General features: G+C 43.4%; 1 protein-coding gene across 1 annotated transcript in view; it reads left to right on the forward strand.

Moving 5' to 3' along the window:
* KIAA1958 (KIAA1958 ortholog) overlaps positions 1 to 25,311 on the forward strand; it is a 61,091-nt gene that overhangs the window by 24,934 nt on the left and 10,846 nt on the right. Inside the window, exon 2 of the mRNA XM_066338689.1 lies at positions 6,819 to 8,080. Within this exon, the coding sequence (XP_066194786.1) occupies positions 6,931 to 8,080 (1,150 nt within the window). The 5' untranslated portion in view covers positions 6,819 to 6,930. The remainder of the gene's footprint in view (positions 1 to 6,818; positions 8,081 to 25,311) is intronic.

Consider the following 25,311-nt stretch of genomic DNA (forward strand, 5'->3'; position numbering starts at 1 on the left):
CAACTTTGCAGATACAGTCAGGAACTGTAGAAAAGTCACTTCCCTTCCAGACATGGTCCTTGGAAGGAAGAACCTTCCTCAGCAAGAAGAAACAGTCCTGTGCATTTCTCTACCGTTCTCAGATGATCCTACAGCCTGCAAATGAGAACAACCAAATCAGGCCTGTATTCCTAAGGACAAACTCAGGACAGGGAAACACCAGCAGAGGGGTGGTTTGGTCAGGGATTCATGATAAGGGATATATCTGAGGAATTATCAAAAGAATCACAGTGGGCTGCAGATGAGAAATAGGTCAGTCTCAGGAAGCTTAATTGAGACGTTGGCATGTAGGTAATAGGAGAGGTTCTTATGTATAAGATCTTGCTCAGATTGATCAGGTTTCCTGCACCATCTGTTCTGCTCCCTTTTCTCCTGCGTCTCCTGATGCTCTTTTGGTCTCTCTCTGACCCTTCAGCCACACTGTGCAAGAGCAGGGCTCACCTCCTTAATAGCTGCTGGGAAAAAAGATTACAAAACTCGAAGCATTGGTGTGTGTAGCATTACATTCAGATTAAAGACTGAGCTCCCAAACTGTTGCTTAGTCAATTCTACTGTCAGTGGGTGAATCATTTTACTTTGTGAATGAGGCAGGGCCTGGGGAAACTCTTAATCCTGTGATAGTCTTCCACATGAAAAGGTGAGGAAACCACAAATGCTGTCCCAGCCAGCTGAAGTAGTTTCTCCAGCAAACAGGTTTTGCTGCTTTGCTCTGGCTTGCCTTAATGACAGCTGCAGCTGAAGGTGTGCCACACTTGGCGAGGAAAGCATTCTGAAGACTAACCATCAACTTAGAAGGAGCTGCAGCCTTGTGGAGTAAATGTGGCAGACAACCATGACATTTTTCTCAATGGAGTACAGTGTTACTTGCCCAGAAACAAATGTTTGGGTTTTTTTTCTTCCCACTACCCTCTGAGCCCCTCTCTCAGGAAAGCATTCTTGGTGCTGCTTGTTATTGGTAGGAATTGTAGTTGTGATTCATTAAGAGTAAAGCCCGCTTATTCAGCAGCAGAGCTCCTACTGATTTCAGAAAGCTCGAAATAAAAGCACAAAATCTCTGAGACACACAAGAGGGAAGGCACTTGCTACACATAAATTACTGAGTTTATGTAAAATTTGGGATCCTAGAATTGTGGAGGTGGGAAATTAGCACGCAAGTTTTGTTTTGTTCCTACTGTGTACCCCTGTTTATTTCTAAATTACTTCATAAAGAGCTAAAATCACACAAACAGCGTAAGTTTACATAAGTTGAAAATAGTGATTTTGTAGAGGTGAGAGGTTCTTTTTCCCTTGAAGACACCATCCAGAGACTGTGTCAAGTGACAAATGAGCATAGCTGGAGAAATTACTCACTAGCTTAAGAATACATGACATTGCCAAACTACCTCACAAGCCTGCAGAACTTGCCAGGATTTGTGAGTCTTTCCTCTGTAAAGTATGCCCTTTTGTTTCCTGAAGAGACAATTAAAACCACGTTTTCCTAAGTAAAAGGAGCCATATACAATTTGTATCAGAGGTGGAAGTCAACCCCTTCCCCCCATGGTAAACTGGGGAAACTATTTGATTCATACCTTGCCTTTAAGATATCATTGTTTTCTACATGCTTTCTTTCTTTCTTTCTTTCTCTCTCTCTGCTTTTTCTTTCTTCATAGCCCTTATTTCAAGCAGAAAGTAAATTCAATAATATTTCAGTTGACATGGAAGTTTTGTACTCCAGAAATCAGAGAAATTGCACTCACCTCTTCCCATTCCTTCCAATTTGCTGGTCTGTTTTGGTTTTCTGTTGTGGTCCTTTGTCATCTTGATGACCTCCTTAGCAATATCAGTGAAGAAATCAAAACACTAGGGCAAAGACGCTGAGGTTTAACTCCAATGTTAGCAGGAGTCCTCTCATAGCAGATAAAAGAAAAGGAGATTAGCAGTGGTGTGATTTTGGGTGCGCTGTTGCATGATAGCATTTGCAGGTGCTATCTGGGTAAGGCAGCTCCTGCTGAGTTTACTTAAGCATCTTACTTTGTGAAAGAGAAATGTACAGATGATCCTGGATGGATGGCTAGCAGGGCCTGTGGAACTTTAGCAGGCCTTTGTGGGGACTTCAGTACTACTCTGCCTCTGTGGATGAATTTACACTTGGATTTCTGCTGTTATTGACCTCAGTCATTTATCAATGCTATACATTTGGTTTAAGAAATTCTAGTAGTAAGAGAAGCCCTAATATTGTCCATTAACTAGAATCTAGAATTAGATAGATACTTCCACTGTGGTGACCAAACCTTTAATGCACAGTGCTTTTAAGTATGGAAAGATAGGTCTTTCAAAAAATGAAGCAATGCTTCCCCTTTGGATGGTGGAGTAATAGCCTTGTAAGCTTGTACAGGGTGGAGAAACTGAAAACAGAGAGGATTTAAAATATTCTGAGCTTCTTTTGCAAGTATGAGAAAGCAAGGCCCTGTAGCAACATACAGCTGGTTTACAGCTGGATATTATGAGTCTGATCATAACAGACCCAACTTGGCTGACCTGGCTTGTTCTAGAAGACCCTATGTGTATGGGAGAGCTCACACAAAGACCTTAGCCAGTCATAGGCAGTTCCAGAGAGCAGACATATCACTGGTCAAGGAGCTGGGCAGGGCTAAGACCCAGACCAAGGAAATATAATGGTCTAGAAATATAGGGAGTTTTGAACTTCCTGTATAAGGGAGTTTCAAACAATAAAATGTGCTGTTTGTCTCATGATCGAGAGGTCTCCAGTCATGTTTTCTGTCTCCCTACCAACGACACCCTTGTATAACAGAGCCAAATTGCTTCAAAGCTTTTTTTAATGTAGAAGCTGATGAAATATTGCTTCTCCATAAAAGTAAAAGTCAGGTTTCAGCTGCTGTAAGATTAATTGGAAATCCATGCTATGTAAAACAAGTAAATGCAGGGGCTTTACACCTGTCTTTTAATGTTTTAGGATTCAGGTTTTAGTTTTTATACAGCTGTCTGATTAGAACAACAATTTTTTATTGTTGACAGAAGTAAATTTTGCATTGTATTTTTACTTGAGAATCTTGAACTTTTAGAAAATTTTCAGTAGTATCAGCCTTAACATCATGTCCCATGAGGACTGTTAATGTATTCCTGGCTATATTGTTCCCTTGAAAAAAATCAGCATGGAAGTATTAATAATCAGTAATGGTAATAGAATTTCAAACATAGATATATATGTGATGCAAGTTAGTGTGAATCAGCTTTTCTAAGATTACCCTAGGAAGGCAATCCATTGCCAACTACATGGGGTTCTGTGAGTGCACAGAATTTTTTCCAACACAATTATTTCCTTGTTTACAAAAGATGCACCCGTTCACCTCCCTGAGCTGTCAGTCCACCAAATGCATGTTCCAGTGTACAAACTTGGCTGGAGGACACCCATTTCCCACTCCACACCTCTACATCATCCCATTTTTTTGCATTCAGTTCCTTCACTGCATCTTCCCCTCTGTTGCCTCTTTTCAGAGGGAGCCATATCACAGAATTACTTTTTAGTCCTGAGGAACCTTCCATAAGGTCCTAAAAAAACCTCCACTCTATCACTTTCATGTGCAAGGAGCTAAAAAAGGAAATGTAGTTGAAGTAGCCAAATCTCTGCTCCCCAGTGGTGTCTGTTCATTCTTTTTATGGGATAAAAGAAAGGATTCTTGTTGGACAGCTACCAACTGCTATTGCTCCTGTGATTTGCCTGGTGCATCTCCTCTGCATCATAACAAAAGGCCTCTTGCTGCTGCTCTGTGCAAAATCAGGAAGAATTTTGTCTGCATTAAAGTAGCTAAGCCAAGTCCCATCTTAGAACATGGTGGGCTACTCTTTAAATGTCGTTATTTTTCATTGACCTTTAGTCATCAAATGGATCTACTTTGGCAAAACTGTGGTTCTGGATAGAGAAAATTCTGCCCTTCCCAAATCAAATGGTGCTTCTCTTAATCCACTAAGAGAACTCAAGGCATGGTTTTGCAATAATAGCATCTTCTTGCACAGCACACATTCTGTCCACATTAGTCATTGTAGTGATATGTTGTTAATTAGGTTATAAAATCTAAAAAAGCCTTAAAATTTGACTCTTCTTTGACAGCCCAGATAGCTGCAGTGAATTTCCAGCACCCAGATATGCTTCACTCTCAATTAAATACCTGTAGGCTTTGAACTGCAGAAAAGTGCTGTGGAAGATTAAGGCTTCTGTAATGCAGTTAAAATACTGGTGTAGATCAGATTGAAGCTACGTCATGTTTTTGCTAGTTAATGTATGATTTCAGAGTTATCATGTTATCAAGTTATTAAGCATGAGTCATCTTATCAGATCTTGTCAGTCTGAATGAAGGACTTACATAATCTCTAAAATGTGATTTAGGGAACAAGAGCAGACTGTCAGCCAGGATCCTGTTGTCTGACTGAGCAGACAAGATACTCTTCAGAAAACCAGGGACATAATGATGCATTTTCTGTGCCTTCTGCAGCATGAGCCCCTCCTGCCAAGGTGCCATTCACAACTTGTCTTGTAGCTGGCAAACTGAAGACACATTGCTTCTGGGTAGCTGCACAGTCTTGACAATGGCAATCAGGCTGTGGCAGACCTTATCTCGTTTCCCTAAGGGGAAAGCGGTCCTTCAGCTAAACGAGGCTTTCTGTCTTCCTGAAATACATTCCTGGTTGTGTGACAACTTAGCAGCTCCATGATACCACACATTACACTGATGTAGCTTCTGATCGTATTGCTGACATTAACTCTCCCTCCTTTCCCCTGTTCAGTTTCCAGGTTGTCTTCTTTGCCTTGCTGTGTGTATGGTGTTCCTATTATTGTGTTTTGGTGTTTCTTCAGTGGCAGGGTACATATCTTGAAAATACATATCTTGTAAGTAAATATCTTCAAAGATGTCTCTTAGAAAAAACATGGATGCCCCAGGGGTTTTGACCCATGTTAAGAATGATCTTTAAAAGCTTCAAAACAAATAATAAAATATAACAAACCCCAGATTTTAGATATTTGAAAGTTATATATCTGAAGAAGAAGATATTCTCCAGTGCCTGAAACACTAGCAAATTTGGGGCCTTCTGCATTTATTATACTTCATAGATACACTGGTCATGCAAGGAGCTTTGTGTTGCAGGTGATGCTCTTATCTCTCTGTTTGCATGTGGGCTGAAATTCGAAATACTGTAGCCATTGTTCTCTATGCATGCACTCTGTCTTGAGTTACTGCCAGAAAAACAAAGTAGTAGTTTGAATTTTACAAAATTTTTTTCCTAATTATGTGCTTCTTCCTGTTCATTCATTCTCTCCATGCTTAATTTCAAAGATGTTCAAAAAATGCCTAGAAATTTGCATGCTGGCTCCAATCTTGACCCCCCAAAGACTCACAGTGGGAAAAACCCAGGAGTAGTCTTATGGAGAAACTCATAAGTAGTACCTGTCTATTTTATTTCCAGTTTTGATTTCCACAGCCAGCCCTTGCCTGGTGAATAGGACTGAGTGGGCAGGGATGTGCAAGGTGCAATATCCTTGAAAATCAGCCTTCTCACCTCAAACAAAGAGCAAACACAGATATTTGCAGCTAACTGGTGACAGGTGACACTGAAAAGCAACTAGGTAGGCAGCTAGTAATTTGTGTTGATTTTAGGGAAAGCATTCCCCAGGGGCAGTTAGCCACCTGTCTTTTTGAGCCTTGACACAGTTCATTTTGCATTTTAAAATGCTTGTGTAGAAGAGGATAAGGAATAAAATTAGGTGTAACATTGCCATGAATGCTGCATTTCATTTGGGAAAAATATAATGGGCTTTTCTGCCTATAGGAAAACAAAAGTGAAATGAGAACAACAGGAACTACAAGACTTGCAGGTCATGTTCACAAAGCACTGCAGAGAGAGGGTTGGGGAGAACCTCTAAACAGACCTGCAGAAATGAGAAGAAGTTTGCAGATACTTTAGCCATCTGAGGTCACTGGAGATTACTTCTTTATCATTAGATGTACACAAAGAGAGATGTGCAGACTTTGCTGTCATCTTGTACTGCAAATTTCTAAATAGCTTTGGTGAAAATGGCAGAAGTTTTTCTTGGACTGAATCATGATTTAGATGTTGGAAAACAGACAATATGAAAAAAAGCAAAATGTTAAGTCTCAAAGTTAAAGGAAGGTTATGGCTTAAGTCTTGCTGGCCCTTTAAGAGTCTCTTAAGCCTTTGAGCAACTGATGGCTATTAATATAAAACAGTGAAAAGTGGGTTTGTTTCCTTATTCCTTCTGTTGAAAACTAAAGTTTTGAGCCTTCCTTCTGATACCTCTTAAATTTAGTTGAAAAGAAGATATTTGATTCAGTTGAGAAATGTGCATAAATGTGTAAAATTTCATCATTTCTTCAGATTCAGTAAAAGTTAGTGCTTGATTGCCACCCTGGTATTCAAGATTAATTGTGTGTTCCAAGAATTTGTTTGATTTTCATTTCCTAGGTATGAACACACAACCACCCTCTTTTGGGCTGCTTTTGTATTTTGTCCAAGATTTAAGCTTCTATTCATTTTGCCACTGATACTGAATTGGCTTGTTTGAAATGCAGTTTTCTCTTCAGTTCTATATTGCAGGGATATTCTGAGGATGAGGAATGGGGCTGCTTAAAACCAGGTGTAGTTTTGAGACATGTTTGGAAGGCCATGAGATAAAAGTGAAATATAGAAATGTTTCATTTTCCACTCCAAATGTGGTCATGCTTTGGGAGTGCTGAAGAGTGGGGTTTTGCTCTGTCTCTCTGCAGGTGAGAAATAAATATGATTTTGGCAACGCACGACCATCAGTGCCAGGACCCTGTGGTCTGAACTGTGTCTTTAGCTGACTTCCCAGTGGCCAGGCGCTGTTGATCCTCTGCCATGGAGGACTGCCTTCACACCTCCTCTGAAAATCTCTCCAAGCTGGTGAGCTGGGCCCACAGCCATGGAACTATCTGCAGCCTCATCCCCAACCTCAAGCACCTGCTTTCCGAGGGGGCCCATGGCAACCTGACAGCCATGTGGGGCTGTAGTGCTGGCCATGCCTACCACTGGCCCCTGGCCGCCACTTGCCGGGCCGGCTCCCAGGAGCGTGTCTGCTTCCAGGACAGCCGCAGCTTCAACTCGGACAGCCCCAGCATGCTTGGGGTGCCATCAGAGGCTCAGGCCAGCCCACTGGAGCGCTACCCAGGCCGGCCGGGGAAGGCCAAGCTGGATTGCACCCGCACTCGTGACTCCTGCGATTTCTCTTACTGCAGCGAGCCATCAGAGTTGGGCGAGCCTGTGGAGGAGTACGAGGATGAGGCCACCCTCTTCGACATGGTCTGTGAGTCCTCTGTCACCGACGAGGACAGTGACTTTGAGCCACACCCGCACCGTGCTCCCACTGGCTCGCGCAAGCGGCCGGCTGCCGCTGCCCAGGCCCAGGCACAGACTGCCGATGAGGGCGGCGGTGACGTGCTCCTCAAGAAGATCAAGCAGGAGCTCCCTGAGGACTACTATATAGTGGCCAACGCGGAGCTGACAGCTGGCACCGATGGGCCAGCCCTAGCCCTGACGCAGATGTCTAAGCCCAAGCCACAGGCCCCGGCTGGGCCCTCCTCCCTGGGACCCACTAGGACTGTGCCCCACCCGGCCACGGGCCCTGACCCCGACCCACAGCGTCCCTGTGCCTCCCCGCCTGGCCCGCCCCGCGTGGCCACGCAGCGGCCGCCCCGGGGACCCCTGGCCTCCCCGGCACGGGGTGCAGGCGGTGGCCCTGTGGCTGCCCTGCAGGTGCCAGCCACCAGCTCCAATGCCATAACCACTGCTGGGAAACCAATCAGCATCCCCCTCTCAGCCCTGCAGCTGCCTGGTCAGGAGGAGCCACCGACTGCTGAAGAGACCCTCCCATCCCTCCCGCAGCTGGCCCCGGGTGCTGAGGTGGCTGGCTCGCCCTCGATGAGCGCTGAGCCTGAGGTCAGCTCCAGCCAGCAGCAGCCCCACGCTGCGCCCACCACCACCCCTGAGGCAGCGGTGCAGCTGATGCCAGGTAGGACACTGGGTGGGAATGGAGGGGTGGTAGCATTTTGGGGATGGCTCCCAGGCCTGGCTCAGTGAGGGTACAGCCAGGGTGTATGTCCTGCATTGTGCCGGGATCTTGCTGGCACATGAATCAGTAGGTATAGAAGCCACATACACCTGGGAGAGGATTCAGAAAACCTCAGCTAAACACCTGCACATGAGAAAGTGTACTGCAGCCACAGCTAAAATGGTTTTTAAGGTCCATTTTTTGGGTACACTTGTGTTATGGGAGAGAGCATGCAGTGACCTTCTGTGTACATGGGTGTCAGGGTCCGCAAACATATGTGGGGAACCTGATGGTTCGTTTTAGGATCTCAGAGCACAAAAGGCACAGCGGGGGACAACTGAATACAACAAAAATGCACCTTTACTTAGTGCCACCAAAATGCGATAGTGGGAGAGAAAATAGAGAATAGTAAGAAAGATAGAAAAGAGGGTAAGGGATTATAGCTACCAACGTGGAGGGCCGAGTCCTCGAGGCCGAGATGCCTATAGACGCGGTTGTTCTCCAGTGGGGTGTACACAAAAGTGAGCAGGGGTCTCCAGGGTTTTATAGGTTGGTCAAGGCGGGGACCAAAGCGAGTGGCACAAAGCCAAAACGGGAGCCACTTGTGTTGAGGCAAGGCAAGGCACCCAAAGCCAAAGCAGGAGTCACCTGCATGCAGGTTGAGACAAAGGAGAGTCACAGGGCCAAAACCGGAGTCACGTGCGTCGAGGTTGGGTGCTCAGGGACAAGCTGCACACCGTACTCGGGTACGGGCGGACCAGTTTGGGCAAGTAGCCTTGGCTCAGTCCGCTGTGACCAGTTCCATTGTTCTTGCACTCTGTTCTCATGGAGATGCATACCAGTCCTCTGAGACTTGGCAAACATTCTGCCTCAGCCAGGCCAGGGCTCCTTTCAGAGTCTGGGGTCTCAGTCCTCAGTCATTGGAGACGGTCGTGAGGCATATCACATCCTTGGACAGACTCTGACAATGGGTCATGGAGGACATGAACTGGGCCATGCACTTTCTTGATGAACCAGAAAGAAGTGGTCTCAGCCAGTGTAGCCTAGAGTTGGAGAGTTTTTTGTTGTCTTCACCTTGTCAGATGAGTATACTGTTGGACCTGGAAGGGCAAAAGAGAGTACCAGGAGAGAGATTTATGCTTCTATAAATTGTTACCTGTAAATCAGAACAGTCTGTGGACATAAGAATTAAAAGTACAACCTTAACCATGAAATTGATAAGACTTAGATAATCCATAATAATTTTTTTTTCCATTTTCCCAGTGAAAGTTCTCATACACCATGTCCATAATTTTTCTCATCTCCTGCCAAAGCACATAATATTGGCACAAACAGATCAACATTACTGGATAAAGAGTATGTTAAAACAGCTGACTTCTGCTCAGTGATAGACCATATGCAGATTAAGTGTTAGCCACAGGTCTTTGGAAAGAGGTGGAAATCTCTTCCTTGAACAAACTCGTCAGCTTCTTCTGGAGCTGAGCACAGACAGCTCTCACTCTTCCAGCTTCTTCTTTAGTGTTGCCACCCCAGGAGGAGACGAGGCAAGAGCAAGTTCTTCCTCTGCTTCCTTGCCAGTTCAGCCTTGGACAGCCTGGTCAGACAAAGTATAAACAAACAGTGAAAGGGCTAAAACCTGCCTATATGCAGTCATTGTGGCAGGTACAGGTGTGTGTAAGAGCTAAAACCCACGACTTTAACTTGAACATCCTGAAATCAGATTGCACACTAGTAAATCTAACAACTGGGCAGAGTCTGCAGATCTTTTTGCCAGGTAAAACAACAGACAAAGTTAAATAAGTTTTATTAAGTAAAATCATACTAAGCATTAGAAATTTGAAAGGATTATAATCGTCTTAGTTACAGCAAAACAAATGCTTCTTTGGGACCCATTTCTTGCATGATTGCATCTCTGAGAGGTTATTTTGCAGTAGTCCTGTCATGTAACATCCTTGATGGAAATTCCCTTGCAAAACTCCATCTGGTTTATCTGGTAACATCCAGTCTGCTCTGCTGAATATGAGAAAACCAGGATGCCTGATACCACTCAACCCAAGTTTTGTGTGTTAAATGTACTTGTTCTGCCTTTCTTGGTTTATAATGTACCATTGCTATTGGTTTCTATCAACCTGCCCCTGCAAGTTGCTCAGTCTCAGACTTGCAATCTGGGACAATGGAAGACAAACTAAGCAGAATGTTTCCACATTCTGTGTGTGGTTTCTGGGACAGTGTATTACTTTCAACAGATCCATTGAAAAATCCAAGCTCCTTTCAACAGTTTTTGCCAGGTCCTCAGAAGCCAAACAAGGTCAGCAGTTGTTACTGCTTGGGGTTAAACCTTACAGGAATAGATGCAGCACAACATTTTCACATTTATATAGTTTCAAAACCAGGATTGGTCCGTTTCTAGTGTCTCACTTTGAGGGCAAAGTGGGATTGCACCCACTGCCTAAATCAACGTACGAGTGCTTTGTGCATAGACAGTGATAGGGTTCTAAGAGTGCTGTCCAATTCCAGTTTATTCAGTTATGTTCTCAGTGGTTAAATTTCTTGTGCTGTTCCAAAAAAGCATTACACAGTTCCACTCCTCAAGTGCTGTTGTCACATGCTGTTACTTTACTCAGAGGCTGTGGCATTTTAATGAGGATAAAGTGATTGACATATGACTAAAACTTGATACATGAGCAAAGTCCCCCATTTGCATAGAGCCTTCTCCTTTGGGAAAGAAGTGCTGGCATTATTAAATCTTCAAGTTGCAAATAGGTGGGAAATGTTGGAAATTGAATTTATTACAAATGCACAGCAGATTCTTGCAAGTAAAATTTGGAGGTTTCACTAAAGACTAGGTTTGGGTATTTGCTCATGTACAGTGATTTTGTTAGATTGTCCCCTAATAAAGAATGATGTACTGAAAGTAGTGCATGATACATAAAATCAGAGCAATATTGAACTACCAGAGAATGTTTATCTATCCTATGTAAAAATTTTTCTGTCCTAAACAGACAGATGTAAGTCTTTTACATTTAGTTATATCAAAAAGCCTTTTGTTGGGGGTTAGGTTTGTTCCTTTTTACTCTAAAGAATTTTTTCCCCATAAGTTACCAAGGAAACTAAGTGTCGGATCCTTAACGCTAGTTAACAAAAAACAAAGGGGTGGTCAAAGCTCAGAGGGAGAGATAACATGAGTTTTGAGGGCAGGTCAAGGACAGAGCTTGAGGCAGTTTGGCATTTCTGGTTTTTTCGGCGTCCGGGGAGAGAGAACGGCTGGATTGCCGCTTGCTGCTAGAAGAGTTCACTCTCTCTGGAGGGGTCCAGTCGTGGGAAATCTACCATCGTCTGCTCGCCCTGGAATTCTGAGCTTCTCTGCTGCCCCGCGGGAGCTGGGCCAGCCCTGTTCTGCCATCGTGGTTTCGTCAGCACTGCTCCTCTTGCTATAGTGTGACCCCACATTCCCCTGCCCTGCTGGGACACCCTGCCCCTGCCCTGCCGGGACACCCTGCCCCTGTCCTGCTGGGACATCCTGCCATCCCAGCTACCAGCTCGGGACTTTTCCACTGTTTCCAGCTTGGTGCTCTGAGGATCCTACAAAGGCACCGAGATCAAACTGCCCTGGGTTTTTGTGAAGCAAAGCCCTCGAAGTTCTTGGTATTGTTTTTGTTATTAATGCTGTAGTTGTTATTTTTGTTTGCTTTGTTGTACATCCTAGTAAAGAACTGCTATTTCTATTTCCAAAATCTTTTGCCTAAAAGTTTTTAAACTGCAAATTTTTAATTGAAAAAATAGAGGTGGTGGTGGTTTACATTCTCCATTCCAAGGGAAACTCCAGCTTTCCCTGGCAGATACCTGTCTTCCCAAACCAAGACAGATTTTGGTGCCCAACTGTGGGGCTTGAGGGCACTGAGAAAAGAAAGAGAAAAAGAAATAGCGTTTCATAAGTAACCTAGTATTTTCTTTTGTGTGTGTTGCATATAGGAACCTCATCAGGCAGCATCATGTGGTCTAACTTGCCCTGGTTTGGATGGCACATGGTTGTGGCTGTATTACTACCATTTGCAGGCCCTTATTTAAACATGGGCCCTATAACTAAGGCTACTGTGACTGTCATCCAGTTTGTTCCAGTTTGTTTCATGGGTGGATAAGGTGAGGCATTCATGGATTTTTAACTTCTTCTGGAAGGCAGGCACATGGATACATGGCTGTCACACACTAAGTCTGTATTTTTTGTGTTACTTCAAGAATGGTACTTCCTGTGAGGAAATGACAGCAGAGGAAGTTTTCTCCCAGCGCTTCAACCAGTTCTTTCTGCCTACCCTACCAGCCTTTGAAGGGTTTAAATTCTCTCTAGATACTACCCAAGTGTTGCTAATAGTCATAGTCTATCTATTGGTTTCCAGAGATAAGGTGAGGCCAACTTAGATCACTGCACAGACACCTGCCCCAGAGACTGGAGATACTGCTGTGGGACCTGCCCCTGCCCCAGAGACTGGGGTACTGCCATAAGGTTTGACACTGCCCCACAGAATAGGGATGCTGGCCCACTGCCTGACCCTGCCCCGCAGCCCACCTCAGAAATGAATCACATGGATTGGGTGGGGGTTCTGGTGAAGGAGATGGGCCAGATGATGAAGGAGCACATTTCCCCAGTGGTGGCCTCATTTGCCTCCTTAGCCCCTGTTGATGAGAAACCTTCCACCTGCCCTGCAAAGGCAGAGTCTGATGGTGCAGCAGTGGAGCCCACAGACGTTAACTCCATCCAGGTTCCAGCTGAACCACAGGGGCAGCCACAGCCAGCGGCAGTCACCCCTATGGAAACAAAGAAGTACAAGATGAAATCAGAGCACCCAGGTAAAAAGGATAAGAAAGGAGGGCCCTCACAACTCACAAGGTAAACAGGTTGAAATCATCACCAAGTCCCTGTTGTATGAAAGTCTCCGTAACCTGCAAAAAGATATTGCACAACGGGGGTGTGAGCCTTATACAACCTGGCTACTTTGGGTCTGGGACCTTATAGGTACAGGTGTACAACTGGATGGTAGTGAGGCAAGGAATTTGAGACTCTTGACCCAGGACTCAGGTATAAATCAGGTATTTGTAAGAAAGCCAGGCCCCCTCTCCCTCTGGAAGTGGCTTTTAATGAGTATAAAGGAGAGGTTTGTCCACAGAGAAAAAGTGCAGCAGCACCATCGTACAACGGACTGGCAGATCCTTGAGGAGGGGATCCAAAGGCTGAGAGAAGTGGCAGTATTGGAGGTACTCTTTGGGAGGAGGGGACAGCATGATAATGACACTGACAAGGTTAAATGCACAGGGCACATGTTGTGGACGCTGGCAACTCAGGGATCACGTGACTACACCGTACTCATTGCCACAATTCATCCTGATAACAACCGAGAGACAGTGGGTTCTGTAGCCAGCAAGCTCAGGATAGGAGTAGGACTGCAGTAGGACTTCTGAAGGTAGAAGAGCAACGAGTACCTGTTGCCACCTCGACAATGCACCGCCAGAAGTATCGGACAAATCGAGATGCTGTGATCCCCATCCACAGGATGATCCACGAGCTGGAGAGGCAAGGGATAGTCAGCAAAACCCACTTATCCTTCAACACCCCCATCTGGCCTGTGCGCAAGTCTGACGGAGAATGGAGATGACTGTGGACTGTTGTGCCTTGAATGAAGTGACTCCACCAGTGAGCGCTGCTGTGCCAGACATGCTGGAACTCCAGTACGAGCTGGAGTCCAAGGTAGCAAAGGTGGTATGCCACTATTGACATTGCTAGTGCCTTTTTCTCCATTCCTTTGGCTGCAGAATGCAGGCCTCAGTTTGCTTTCACCTGGAGGCGTGTGCAGTACACCTGGAACCGACTGCCCCAGGGGTGGAAACACAGCCCCACCATCTGCCATGGGTTAATCCAGGCTGCACTGGAGAAGGGTGAGGCTCCAGAACATTTACAGTACATCGATGACATCATTGTGTGGGGGAAGACTGCAACTGAAGTGTTTGAGAAAGGAAAGAAGATCATTCCGATTCTCCTGGAAGCCACTTTCGCCATCAAGGGGAGCAAGGTCAAGGGACCTGCCCGAGAGATCCAGTTCCTAGGAGTAAAGTGGCAGGATGGCCTCGTCAGATTCCCGCCAAGGTCATCAACAAGATCACAGCAATATCTCCACCGACCAGCAAGAAGGAAACACAAGCTTTCCTAGGCCCCATATGCTTTTGGAGAATGCACATTCCAGAATACAGCCAGATTGTGAGCCCTCTCTACCTGGTTATCCACAAGAAGAATGATTTCCACTGGGGCCCTGAATAGCAACACACTTTTGCCCAGATCAAACAGATCACTCACGCGGTGGCCCTTGGCCCAATCAGGATGGGACCAGATGTGAAGAACATGCTCTACTCTGCAGCCAGGAGCCATGTCTGTCCTGGAGCCTTTGGCAGAAGATGCCTGGGGAGACTCAAGGCTGATCATTTGGATTCTGGAGTCGCAGCTACAGAGGGTCTGAAGCCAACTACACTCCTAGAGAGAAGGAGATCTTGGCCACCTATGAAGGATTTCAAGCCGCCTCAGAGGTGATTGGCACAGAAGCACAGCTCCTCCTGGCACCCCGACTACCCGTGCTGGGATGGATGTTTTAAGGAAAGGCTCCCTCTACCCACCACGCCACTGATGCCACATGGAGCAAATGGACTGCCCTCATCACACAGCACGCCTGTACTGGAAACACAAATCGCCTGGGATTTTGGAGATAATTACAAACTGGCCAGAAGGTGAAAACTTTAGTCTCACAGATGAGGAGGAGCAGGAACAAGTGACAAGTGCTGAAGAAGCTCCACTGCACAACCAATTGCCAGCAGCAGAAACACACTACACTCTTTTCACTGATGGTTCCTGTCGCATCGTAGGGGTGAACTGCAAGTGGAAAGCAGCTGTATGGAGCCCCACATGACAGGTCACACAAGCCACTGAAAAATAAGGTGGATTGAGTCAACTCACCGAACTTAAAGCTGTTCAATTGGCCCTGGACATTGCTGAAAGAGAGAAGTGGCCAAAGCTCTACCTCTACACCAATTCATGGATGGTAGCCAATGCTCTGTGGGGCTGGCTGGAAAGGTGGAAAAAGGCCAACTGGCAGCATAGGTGGAAAACCAATCTGGGCTGCGGATGATTGGAAAGACATTGCCATGCGGGTGAAGAAGATACCTGTAAAAGTCCGCCATGTAGATGCCCATGTCCCCAAGAGTTGAGCGAATGAGGAGCACTGATACAATGAGCAGGTAGATCAAGCTGCAAAGATAAGATAGACTTGGATTGGGAACACAAAGGGGCGTTGTTCCTAGCTCGATGGGCCCATGATGCCTCAGGTCATCAGGGCAGAGATGCCACCTACAAATGGGCATGAGACTGAGGGGTGGATTTAACCATGGACAGTATTTCTCAGGTTATCCATGACTGTGAGATGTGTGCTGCCATCAAACAGGCCAAGAGGGTGAAGCCCCTATGGTATGGTGAGCGGTGGTCCAAATATAAGTATGAGGAGGCCTGGCAGATTGACAACATCATCCTTCCCCAAACCCACCAAGGAAAGCGGTACGTGCTGACCATGGTGGAAGTCACCACTGGATGGCTGGAAACCTACCCTGTGCCTCATGCCACTGCCCGGAACACCATCCTGGGCCTGAAAAAGCAAGTCCTGTGAAGGCATAGTACCCCTGAGAGAATTGAGTCAGATAATGGGACCCATTTCAAGAATAGCCTTATCAACAGCTGGGCTAGAGAACATGGCATTGAGTGAGTGTACCATATTCCTTATCACGCACCAGCAGCTGGGAAAGTTGAACAATGCAATGGCCTGCTTAAAACCACCTTAAAGGGACTGGGTGGGGGGCCTTTCAAGAACTGGGAGATTAATTTAGCAAAGGCCACATGGTTGGTGAACACTTGAGGTTCCACCAACCGAGCAGGTCCTGCCCAATCTGAGCCCTTGCAAACAACAGATGGAGATAAGGTTCCAGTGGTACACATGAGAGGTGTGCTGGGAAAAATTGTTTGGATTAATTCTGCCTCCAGCAAAGACAATCCCATCCATGGTGTTGTCTTCGCTCAGGGACCAGGTTGCACCTGATCAGTGATGCAGAAGGGTAGAGAGACCCGATGCATACCTCAAGGGGACCTTGTTTTGGGGTGAACTACCCATGACACTGTGACTGTATCCATATCTGCATGTATATATATATATGTATATTTTAAAAGTTTAAACACAATGTAACATGTTGGTATGGGAAAAAATTCGGGGTGGATAATGTTGAGGCTTAGATTTATTCCCTTTTACTTTAAAGAATTTTTCCCCATAAGTTACCAAGGAAACTAAGTGTCAGATCCTTAACGCTAGTTAACAAAAAACAAAGGGGTGGTCAAAGCTCAGAGGGAGAGATAACATGAGTTTTGAGGGCAGGTCAAGGACAGAGCTTGAGGCAGTTTGGCATTTCTGGTTTTTTCGGCGTCCGGGGAGAGAGAACGGCTGGATTGCCGCTTGCTGCTAGAAGAGTTCACTCTCTCTGGAGGGGTCCAGTCGTGGGAAATCTACCATCGTCTGCTCGCCCTGGAATTCTGAGCTTCTCTGCTGCCCCGCGGGAGCTGGGCCAGCCCTGTTCTGCCATCGTGGTTTCGTCAGCACTGCTCCTCTTGCTATAGTGTGACCCCACATTCCCCTGCCCTGCTGGGACACCCTGCCCCTGCCCTGCCGGGACACCCTGCCCCTGTCCTGCTGGGACATCCTGCCATCCCAGCTACCAGCGGTTTTTGTGAAGCAAAGCCCTCGAAGTTCTTGGTATTGTTTTTGTTATTAATGCTGTAGTTGTTATTTTTGTTTGCTTTGTTGTACATCCTAGTAAAGAACTGCTATTTCTATTTCCAAAATCTTTTGCCTAAAAGGTTTTAAACTGCAAATTTATAATTGGAAAAAGAAAGGGGTGGTGGTGGTTTACATTCTCCATTCCAGGGGAAACTCCAGCTTTCCCTGGCAGATACCCGTCTTCCCAAATGAAGACACCTTTATTAGGGGTTTTATTAATTTATAGATTCAGTGCCTGCTTGACTAAACAAAGGTTTAGTTGAAAGGGAGCAGAGGATTTAAATCCTCTCTTGTCCTCTCCAATATATGAGGCCTTGCTCCTGGTCCCATTAGAAATAGTGGTGTAAGGTCCAAGGCCTACATGACTTAGGCCTTATTTAAGTTATGATTAAAGGCTGCAATCCAACCAGCAAGAAATATTACTGGAACTTTAGCTGAAGTGACATATCCTTGCATTTTTACTGGACACAGCTAATAGTTTCCATGGTATCCCATAGATTTTGGAAGTCTGATTGAGATTATCCATGAAATCAAAAATCTTGATGGTATATGTTAGTTTAGGCCAGTTTAAGCCACATTATGCTTTTGGACTTGTCTCTCTTTCAAATCTGTTTTTTTTCAAACTCACTTACTTTCTTAGATTACTTTGTGGCAACTGAATATGTAAGCAGGGACCTTACAAAGATATTTTCATGTCTTAAGAGAGAAGTGGCATCCCAATGAAGGTTTGGTTAGGTTAGACACTGATTTTTGTGTTTAGATGTCCATCTAAGCGCTGTGGAATATACTGAATTATTTTTTGTTAAGTTTCAGCTCTAATAAGTGGACGTTCCTCTGAATTTTCAAATTTTACTTTACCATTCTAATAGCAAAGCCTTCAAGAATGCATGTAGGTATTATTTAGTCCTTTTTTAATTCTGGAAAAACTGAGAGGACCTGCATGTGTTAGGAGAAGAATTTTTGCAATGGTGGAGAGCAGGGAATTTCTGCAATTTCTACTTCTCAAATCACCTCTTCTGTCCTATGTTTTTGCTAATACTTGGGCTGGTTTTAATGTTCAAGAGCCAGCAAAGGCAAGGTAGATCACATCAGTGGAGATGGAAGATGACTAAGAAACTTTAGGTGCTTTAGGTTGTAGTACATGCAACCTAGAGCAATTAGTGACATTTGGATGTCTGAAACCAGGAATGGAAACGATTTGGCATTACTGCAGAAGGCCATAGAGGGAGACTGTTGCCCAAAGAAGTGTCAAGCTTATTTTGAATGAACACAAGTTTTGATTCTGAGAGCCATATAATTTACTTTGTCAGCAGAATTGCTGAAGAATTTATGAAGGATACTCTATTTCCACTTGAAGACTGACGGTGAAGATGTGTTTTGTATTAACAAGACAGTGCAGCAGGACATTTCTAATTCAACACTAGTGCATCACTATAAATACAGGAACAAAGAGTCCCATGATAAAAAACAGATATCCACCTTCACAATGCAGAGTAGGAAGCAGAGACGCAAAATAAAAAATCATCTAAATGTTTTGACTGTGGTTGCTGCTTTTGTCAGAGATGTGGCAGGTTGCATTCTATGTGTACCGTCACATGTGCCTTCTATGTATATTCATCACTGAACTCACCTGACTGCTTGTTTTACATGTACAGGCATTTTCAGAGTTTGGAAGGGAAAGATTTTGTCCTCTCAGAGTGCTGCTCATTGTCCTGGCATTGTGGTTATCAAACAATACCTGTGTTTGTGTGCTGTGATGAATGCTGGTCTGTGCTGAGGGCAGTACATAGCTTCCCGGCTCTGACATCTGCTCTGACATCCTCTCATCCTCTCAGTTCTTTTATTTTCTGTAACTGGTATGTCAGGGTACCGGATCAGTGCCAGGTAGTCAGCTTAGCCTGGTAACTCAGGCAAAGATGCTGTGCTCTGATCACAGAAAAGTGTAAGCAGGACCGCAGCCTTTCACAGCTGGGACGTAACATGGGTTGACTCTTGTTCTCCTCTCAGTGTGGACATCCCTGTAGGTTACAGGTGTTCATATGTCTCTGTCTGAACATGGCCATTATAAAATGGAGTGCCTCTGGGGTTTGTTGGATATTGATGTAGAACTCTTAGTGGAATATTTTAGATATTTTTCTGCAATCAGAAGAAATAGTACATCTCCATTTCCTCCTTTCTGTCTGCAATGTCTGCTATTGTGTGAGTTTAAATTAAATGAGAACCAAGAGCCATATATAAGATTTGTGGATTATGAATGTTGGATGAGCATCAAAATGTTACAAGACTTTGAGGTGAGTCTTTTCACACCTTATGAACTGACAGTTTTGACTAAATGAAGCTCTAACTTCTAAATCACTGTTTATCTATTTTAAAAAGTGTCAGTCTTGCACATTCCAAAGAAGTGCAAACAAGAAAAAATAACGCCTTTTTTTGGGGTGTATATAAAGCATACAAAGCAGCAAAATTTATCATCTTTGTAATTATTTCAAGCCCAATGGAACTGTGCCAAGAATGAAAGTAGCACAAGAAAAATAATCACTAAAAAGAAAGTTACAAAACTCGTATTTAAATAAAGTTCCTCCAAGAGCACTAAAATAACTGCTGATTGGTCTCTGTATTTGTAGCGTACATACAAAGATTGATGGGTTTTGGCTAAAGTGACTGCTTGAAGCCTGTCTCTAGGGATGTATGCTCCTGAACATGGTCAAGTGAACACTTAAATATATATAAGGGTGAGACAGTCTCTTTCTTCTCTTTGTGTTGTGCGGAAGAGTTCAGAGTCCACTAGTGATTCTTTAGGTTCCATAATTGATATCTATTGCTGATCTAGTCCATGGATGGAAGTAATAAGTGCTGAGATACATAATTACAAAAAGTATAGTGCCCCTCCCCCCCTTTTTTTTTCAGTTGCTAGGGCCTGGCTTATTTAGGAGAATAGAATTTCATCATTATACTTTTAAATATCAGAAAAAGGAAGCTATTGACTTGATTAATCACCTGATCTTGCAGCAATGACTTGCCAGCCCACTTCCTCCTTCAGTTATCTTCATCCAAATGCTGTTAAATTATAATCTAATGTTTTGAGGGCTGTATTCTAGAAGTCTAGCTAGACATCTTTATTCAGATGATAGAAGTCTAAGTAATGATTAGTTCTTTACAATATTGCATGGCAGTTATGTTTAAAAGCAGGACAGTAGCATAAAAAGGACAACTTTAGCCCTGGTAGAGCAGTCATGTAATTGCTTTTATCATCTGGATGCGCAGCATGACAAATGTGTAAAAAAGAAATGAACTCATAGTACTAACAACTCTAATACCAGAGTTGTTTATGCAGTTGTTCCTATGAGAGGCATTTATCAGGGTAGTAATTTTTGCAGGAGAACACAGAAATGAAAACTCATCAATTATTACAATATCTTTAGATTTTCACTGTGCTTAAGAAGGGTACCTATTACCTTTCAGGACTTCACATGTATTTTCTTTAGTGAAAATTCCTTTCAGGCACAGAAAGCTCATGCTAGCCTTTTTGTATGATCATCAACGGACTTGTCACCTAGGGGTTGTCGTAAATATTAAGTGTTTTTCACAACAGCTATACATGCAAAAGATTAGGCTGCTGCTTTCCTTGATGTCAGGGCTTGTTTCCTCTTTTCAGCATGGACCTCCTGTGAGTGGAACTATCTGCAGCACAAAGAGACATCTCCTGGCAGCAGTGTTACTGGAGATATATAGGTATAGATACAGATACAGATACAGATACAGATACAGATACAGATACAGATACAGATACAGATACAGATATAGATCATATAGCTACAGATATATACGTTTCCTGGAGGAAACCATTCATGAGTATTCATACTGAAAGTAGACTGGTGTGGGAGATGTTTGGAGATGGGCTTTCAGCTGGATTCCTGCAATAAAAGGTGCATAGGCCTATTGATCCTCTGTAATGGAGGAGGGTGAAAGAATGATCGTTTCCATGCAATCTATAAAAGTTATTTGCCTGCAGCTAGGAGGGAAAGAAAAAGAACTTTTGCAGCCAGGCCCCAGCAGCTTTTAAGGATTAATTTTGTAAAGCATGCCAAGTTCAGTTGACAAACAGTTGAGAATATTCAATGGACTTCTGAATAGAGAAACTGTATCACTGAGAATTACTGATTCTTGATTTAAATACATATTTTTCTTTCAAAGTACCATAGCACAAAGAGTATTAAGGATGATGGTGTGTCATACCAGAAGACAAACAGCACATTTCAATGAATGGTTGTGTTCTGTAGCATCACCTATCATTTCAGACGCAGAAATACGCCCTGTCCCCCATTACCCTGATATGAAACTCTGAAAAGCAAAAAATAGGATGGACAGGTGAAAAGTGGAAAACAGTAACTTTTGTAAACCAAAATGATTGAGATGTTTTCTTTAGAGTGTCTTAAATAGGCAACTGTTTTGTGTGCTCTGTTTTATGATACTGGAATATAAAAGAGGAAAATAATGCCTCTGCTGGTTCCAGCTCTCCTGAAAACATACGGAAAAAAAACCAAAATTAGACACATCTGTACTGAACATCACTTTAATTTTAGGAAATAGATTATTTAACATGGTGCTTTTGATGAGAGATCAGTTCCTTTTTGTGATCTTTGCAATTGTTTCATTTTGGAGCTATTTTCAGTATGTGATTTGTGAGTCTTTAAGAAAAGAGCGACTAGGTAGGGTCAGATTTGGATCTGCAGAGGAGATGCAGCGCAGGACCCAAGAGAGATGCTAGCCCTGGAACGCTTCAGACACACACTTTACTTTTGCATTTCAGATGGAGCGCTGGGAGAAAAAGAGAACACCGGGCTTGATGGTTTAGATCAGGATCCTTTCTGAGAGTTATTTTCTGCTTTGTGTGAGGCACCAGTCTCACACAAAGGCCAAAAAAGGCCTAAACAGGGCCAAGAAAGTGTTCATTCCCCTGTGTTGGGTACTGGTGAGACCACACCTCAAATCCTGTGGTCAGTTTTGGGCTCCTCACTCCAAGAAAGATATTGAGGTGCTGGAACATGTCCAGAGAAGGGCAACAAATCTGGGAAAGGATCTGGAACACAAGTCTGATGAGGAGCAGCTGAGGGAACTGGGGCTGTTTAGTCTGGGTAGCCAGTTGGTGTTGGTCTCTTCTCCCAGGCTAGTGGCAGGATGAGAGGAAATGTCCTCAAGCTGCACAAAGGGAGGTTAAGGTTGAATGTTAGGAAAAAATTCATCATCAAAAGGGTTGTAAAGCATTGGAACAGGCTGCCTAGGGAAGTGGTGGAGTCATCATCCCTGTGAAACTGTTCAAAAACTATGTGGTTATGGTGCTTGAGGACATTGTTTAGTGGTGAACATAGTGATTATACTGGGTGGGTGGTTGGCCTTGATATCTTAAAAGTCTTTTCCAACCTCAGTGATTCTATGATTCAATGATTCTATACCTACAGAAGGACTACTTCACATATATATTCAAGATCTAAGATTTTAATAGTGGCACACCTTGGGAAGAGCTGTTTTCACCTGTATCAGTGATGGGAATGTGGCATTTTTGCATAAGCTGTTCTGTGCAGCCAGCACACAGTGATGACTCATTTCTCCATACCTAAATTATATCCCTCTTAGTGAGTCTTCTTCTGTCATGTCATGTTTTGGGGGTTTTTTTTTGTGCTTGCAGTGAGCCTAGAATCTGCTTGAGCATGAAACAGATCAGTAAAAATATCTGAGTGTATTTTCTATCTCTCTATGCAAGATAAAAATTCAGAATACAGAAATCCTTGTTTGAATTTTTCTAGAAAAGAAAACAGAAGCATGATGATATTTTAGGTATTTTATCATGGTTGGAACAGCACAGAGCAGTACTTGCTAAAACATTCAGATTCTGGCAGCACTGAAACATGATGAAATCTGTGTTTCTTTGATAAAGTATGCTGAAATGAAGCATATGCCCATTCCAGGAAGTGTTGAAACAGGCTATTAAATCAAAGCCTCAAGAGAGAGAAACTAGAATGCCTGCTTTCCCTGTTGTTTCTTTCTTGCTGGGGCACTCCACAGAATGGTCACAGAAAAGTTGCTTTCAGCACTGATTGTTTTGAACACTTCGAATGTGGCTGGTGGCCTCTGTGGAACGGTTGGGCAGAGCTGTGTTTTCATTTCCCAAATAAGTCTACTTTTGTCTGGAGCAAGCAATGTTGCCCTTCAAAAATGGAAGGATGCTGCTGATCACACAAATGTTGTGTTAGACACAGCAATTCCCAGGTCATGGCTCCCACTGCCCCTGGTGGGAGTAGGAGGCAGGACTTCCTGTTAAAAAGTGCTACTGAAGACCTTGCTGAGTCTGATTAAAACTTTGTGTTATTGAAGCTTTGCTTAATTATACATTGATCATTAAGTGCATTGGCTATGTCTTACTTCCAATATATACCTGTTAATCCCTTTAACTCTAATTAATCAGTAAGCACACATACACACAGAAATTCTGCATGTGTTCCTGTTGATTAAACTGAGGGTGACTGTCACAATGACACTGCTCTGTTGTAGCTTTTCATTCACTTCATAGGTATTCATGACAAAAACCATGAGACCATACAATAATGGATTAATAATATTTAATCAATTGCTTTCTGTTTTGTACTTGGGAAGGAGAAAATTAAAGAAAAAAAGCTGGTCTTCTGTTTTGTTCAGAGAAGAAAAAAGGGTAGTCTGAGCTATTCTACCCCAGGTCATGTCACTCCAGTGCAACTGCTGAATATGCTGTATTACTGTAATATTTCAATCAGGAAACCTGTACCCAAAGATCAAGCCTGTGAAAAATAAGGATGTTCATCTATGATCCTTGAATAGCTTGTTTTGATTTTCTGTTTACATTAATTTCTCTTTTCACTGGGTATGTTCCAATCTCTGCTTTCCTAAAGTGACTGGCATAGCAGTATGAATGAGGCAGAGAAGCATTGATGGTTTTGTACGGGAGAAATTTCATTTTGTCCACAACTTGGAGCACTCTTCTGATTATTATGGACTCTGTCCTTCAGTCATGTTGATATGCCAGCTTATGGAATTTTTTTCTGTCCTTTGTTCTTGGCAGATGGAGCATTGTCATTTGTTTGGGACTTCATTTCTCTTATGACTATAAATCCAAGAAAACAAAATAACAGACAGGAATATTATTTCTAGCATTACAGAACAGCGTCCATGCATATATTCTGACAGACATTTTGGTTTTTTGCTGTCAGATTTACATTTTATTTTTCCTCTCTGTATAAAGAATTTGCTTTATGCCTCTCTTTTCCCTCCCCTGATTTAAGATGGTCCTCAAAAAACTTACAGTTTGATGATGACTTGTCCCATTTACCATTCACTTACAGAATTGTTAAATACATCAGACTGTTTATTGCGCTGGTAAATATTAAAATAGCCATGTATATGTATAACACATCCACAATTATATCCATTAAACTATACCCCATGTCATGTCTTATATTAATTGGTTTGTGTTAGTTTTGGTATGAACTCATTCAGTAACAGGGGAACTGATTGTTCATATCCCATATAGAAGAATAAATTATTTTTATGGAAATAACAAAACAATCCTGGCAGGAAAATTTTGACAGTATAAATACAAAAGAGAAATAATAACAGTCTTCTGACAGCAGAGATGTATGTAAGTTGTGTATACTCTCCTGAGTGTGTACATAGCTAGAAAACATCTGAGCCTCCTCATTTTACTTAAGGAGAGTTTACACAAGTAGAGCTGCAAAATGTGACTAAATATTTACTCAGTCAGACTATGATAAATTAGGTTTAAACATGTATTCAAGGACAGAAAGAAATGAACTGTGCAATGAACAACAGTCCAGCTCTTGATGAATGTGCTTCTCTTGCAGGTTTGTCTCCTTACTGTGCAAAATTTCCAGCTGCTCCTGCACCTCCTGGGAGTCCTTGTCTTGGCAAATGCCTGGGCATGCCATGGCTAGTTTGGAATAAAGTGGTCTTTGGTCAGCCAGGATGTGTGAGCAGCTGCCTATCACAGTATCTAATGCTTGAGGGCTGTCAACCTTCTGAAAGCTGGGGTGTATTCATGTCTCTACCCTCTACCCTCTACCCAGCTTTGACTCTTCCCCAGTCTTGGAGAACCTTCGCATCTTTAACTTCCATCCCTTTAATGTGATGAGAGTTGTGTTTGTAAATGTTAAAATAAAGCTCATAGTTGTCATTTTTTCTAGAGTGTTAGGAGGAGAGGACTTGGCACAAATCAGTAAAGTAGGCTAAAAATCCATCATAAAATCCATTTCAGTTCAAGTGTTAGACTTCATTCTCTCTGGAGAACTGTGT

Source organism: Sylvia atricapilla, chromosome Z (genome assembly GCF_009819655.1).
Source record: "Sylvia atricapilla isolate bSylAtr1 chromosome Z, bSylAtr1.pri, whole genome shotgun sequence".
Taxonomy (NCBI): domain Eukaryota; kingdom Metazoa; phylum Chordata; class Aves; order Passeriformes; family Sylviidae; genus Sylvia; species Sylvia atricapilla.